This window comes from Nelumbo lutea, chromosome 2 (genome assembly GCF_056320005.1).
Source record: "Nelumbo lutea isolate HS-2025 chromosome 2, American lotus-T2T, whole genome shotgun sequence".
NCBI lineage: Eukaryota > Viridiplantae > Streptophyta > Magnoliopsida > Proteales > Nelumbonaceae > Nelumbo > Nelumbo lutea.
This window is the reverse complement of record NC_142685.1, coordinates 88,681,018-88,684,273: the sequence shown is the minus strand read 5'-3', so window position 1 is coordinate 88,684,273 and position 3,256 is coordinate 88,681,018. Positions and strand designations below refer to the sequence as shown.

Genomic DNA, 3,256 nt, shown 5'->3' with positions numbered 1-3,256 from the left:
GCATCATAGACGTCATTGCTAGGGCACGGCCTCAGGTGGAGCCTCGGCCTTGGCCTACAAGGCCTACGCCAGACATCCAAGGACCGGCTCCCAAGAAGCCGAAGCAAGAATCCTTGCATTCACAGATGAGTACTTGAAGGGGATCTCAGTCCCCCATGATGACGTGCTCATGATTTTGGTCGTCATAGCAAATTTTATGGTGAAGAGGATTCTAGTAAACAACGGCTCTTCGGTCGACATCCTCTTTCACGATGCATATGAAAAGATGAAACTGGCGCTCGAGTGCCTTTAGCTCACCGACGTGCCACTCGTCGGCTTCTCCAGCAACGTGGTCAAGCCAAAAGGAAGAATCACCCTACCCGTCACGGTAGGGACAGAGCCTTAACAGGTGACAAGGATGAATGAGTTCTTGGTTGTGAGGATCGGCTCCCCCTACAATGCCATCATCGGGAGGCTGACCCTCAATGCATTGAAGGCAGCCATCTCCTCCTACCACCTCGCCCTCAAATTCCCTACCGAACAAGGCGTCGGAGTCATTCGAGGGGATCAGCAAGTCGCTTGCCAGTGTTACATGGCAACACTAAAGTCTAAGAACAAGGAAGCCCTGCCACTAGAGGGTCTCGACCTCAGGGAGGAACCAGCGAGCCAAGGCCAGTCAGCCAAGGACCTTGTCTCGGTTTCCCTAAACGAGGCCAAGCTCAAAAAGATTATCCGCGTCGAGTCCAATTTTCCCCCAAAGAGTCTATCCGAGCTGATAAGTTTCCTAAGAATTAATGCCGACGTCTTTACTTGGTCTGCTGCTAGCATGCCCGGAATTGTCCCTTTAGTCATTACTCACAGGCTGAGCGTGGAGCCGAGCTCTAGGCCAGTTCGGCAAAAAAAGAGGAACTTTGCCTCTATGCAATGGAAGGCCATAGGAGAGGAAGTTGACAAGATTCTAGACACCGGCTTCATTCGAGAGGTATACTACCCTAATTGGTTGTCAATGTGGTTATGGTAAAGAAATCTAACGGGAAATGGAGAATCTATATTGAGTTCATAGACCTCAACCGAGCTTGCCCCAAAGACAGTTTTCCTTTGCCAAGGATAGATGATAACTCTATATTTTAATGCCTTAAGGGCATCGTTTCAAGGGTATTTTAGGCCTTAGAATAGTCAGAATGTGCTATTTTCCCAGTTAAATTCAATATTGTGACCTTTGAGGGTCCTTGTGCAAATCTTGGGGAAAACATGGGAAGTTTCAGGGCTAGAATGCAGTTTTTGGGAAATTGGTGTGAAATCCAACTGAGAGAGGGGGTGCTTCTACAAAAAACTAAGCACAGATAGGCGCCCCTCCTACTGTATTAGCATACTCCATTCTCCTTAGCAAACCTTAGGGTGCCTCCCCACTCATTCTTTTCACCTCTAACAAACCCTAGCCGCCCTAGGCTATCAAATCTCCACCCTCCACTCTCTCCTAACCTCTAATCTCAACCATCCAAGCTTTAACAGCCCCTCATACCCTTAGATCTCTCCCTATACAATATCCTAGCCTTACACCTCACTCCTTAAACCTCAACCAATCACCTTAGGGTGCCACATCGCACCAACCAATCACATTTCTCCATTCTGGGTGCCCAAATCTTAGCCCTACATAATATTGGGTGCCCTCTCCTTCTCTTCTCAACCTTAGGATCACCTTAGAACAATCCTAACCCTCCATTCTCAACCCTAGGGTGCCTATATCTCTGCAAAAACGTAGCTGCCGCCCCTCTCTTTCTCTCTAATCCTAGTTTTGTCCACCCTTCTCTATAAAAATGACCCTAAGGGCCCTGGAGAAGGGGTTGATTCAATTCACCCAATTCAAGGCTAAGGTTTCTTGAGGAGTTCAAGGGTTATAGAAAGGAAGGACGCCCGATCGTGTCAGGAGGGGTTCCTACAAGCAGTCTAGCCAATCTGCAACTACCACCACTGGATTTGATCAGCCATCCCTTTCGTTTTCTTTATTTTCTTTTATGTTATTTTGGGTTGGATTCTGCCCCCAAGTAAGATGGAAGGCTGTTCTTGAGAAGTTCAAGGGTAGAGGAAGAGGAGAACGCCTAGGCAAGAGGAGGGGTTCCTGTTTGTAGTTCGCCTAGCCACTATTGGATCTGGATCTCAACCAATTTTCCATAGTTTTAGATTTACTTTTTACGCGTGTTTTTATTTTTTGTTCTTTAACTTCCTATTTTTATTTTATTTCTGCAATTTATTTTTATCAAATTTAATTTTTGTCCTCCGTTCTGTAGATCTGAAATTCGGCTAAGTAAGATGGAAGGCCCAAATCGAGGAGTTCGAGGGTCAAAGGATAGATTTGGAGACTACTACCTCTGACCAAGTTGTAGATTTTTTTTTTTATTTAGTTTTTTTTTTCTGTTATTTATTTATTTTTCTGCAATTTTTACTTTCAGCATTGTTAGAATTTTATTTTAATGGATTCCGGTTCAGTTAATTAAATTTTGTGTTTCTGCAATCTCAAATCTTATTATTTTGTCCGGATTGAAGTGCATAACAAGTTTTCCCTCGCTTCCCTGTCGATACCCTTTTCTCACCACTAACTGTGTTTTGTAGTTATTTTGAGAATCATAAAATTTATAAATATTGAAATTGGTGTTCCGAAGTGGTTAATGATACGCTTCCAGACACACCAATAGACCACCTCGTCGACACTACCGCAGGGTACCAAATACTCAGCTTCATGGATGCCTTCTTTGGATATAACCAGATCAAGATGCACCCCGAGGACGAGGAGAAGACCTCATTCATCACCGAGCGTGATACATATTGCTACAAGGCCATGCTTTTCAACCTCAAGAATGCTAGGGCTACCTACCAGGGCCTTGTCAACAAAGTTTTCAAGGACCAGATGGGGAGGAACATTGAAGCCTACATTGATGACATGGTGATGAAAAGCCTAAAGACCAACCCGCACACCTTGGACCTAGACAAGACCTTCGACACCTTGCGGAGATACAACATGAAGCTCAACCCCAACAAGTGTGCCTTCGGTCATCAAGCAAGTTCTTAGGCTTTGTCGTCACTCAACGAGGTATAGAAGCTAACCTAGAGAAGGTCTGAGCTATATTGGATATGGCACCACCTTGGTCAGTCAAGGAAACTCAAAGGCTTACTGGCCGAGTGGCTACCCTCAACCCCTTCATGACGAAGTTGGCCGACTGCTGCCTACCCTTCTTCTGGGACATCAAGAAACTAAAGAACTTCTAATGGATGGAAGAGT

General features: G+C 45.2%; 1 protein-coding gene across 1 annotated transcript; it reads left to right on the top strand.

Moving 5' to 3' along the window:
* Positions 1-397: 397 nt before the first annotated feature.
* On the top strand, positions 398-3,046 carry LOC148871756 (uncharacterized). Its single transcript, XM_088970064.1, has 2 exons — positions 398-961; positions 2,744-3,046. Exons 1-2 carry the CDS (start codon positions 398-400, stop codon positions 3,044-3,046), a joined length of 867 nt encoding a protein of 288 aa, XP_088826190.1.
* The last annotated feature ends 210 nt before the right edge of the window (positions 3,047-3,256 follow it).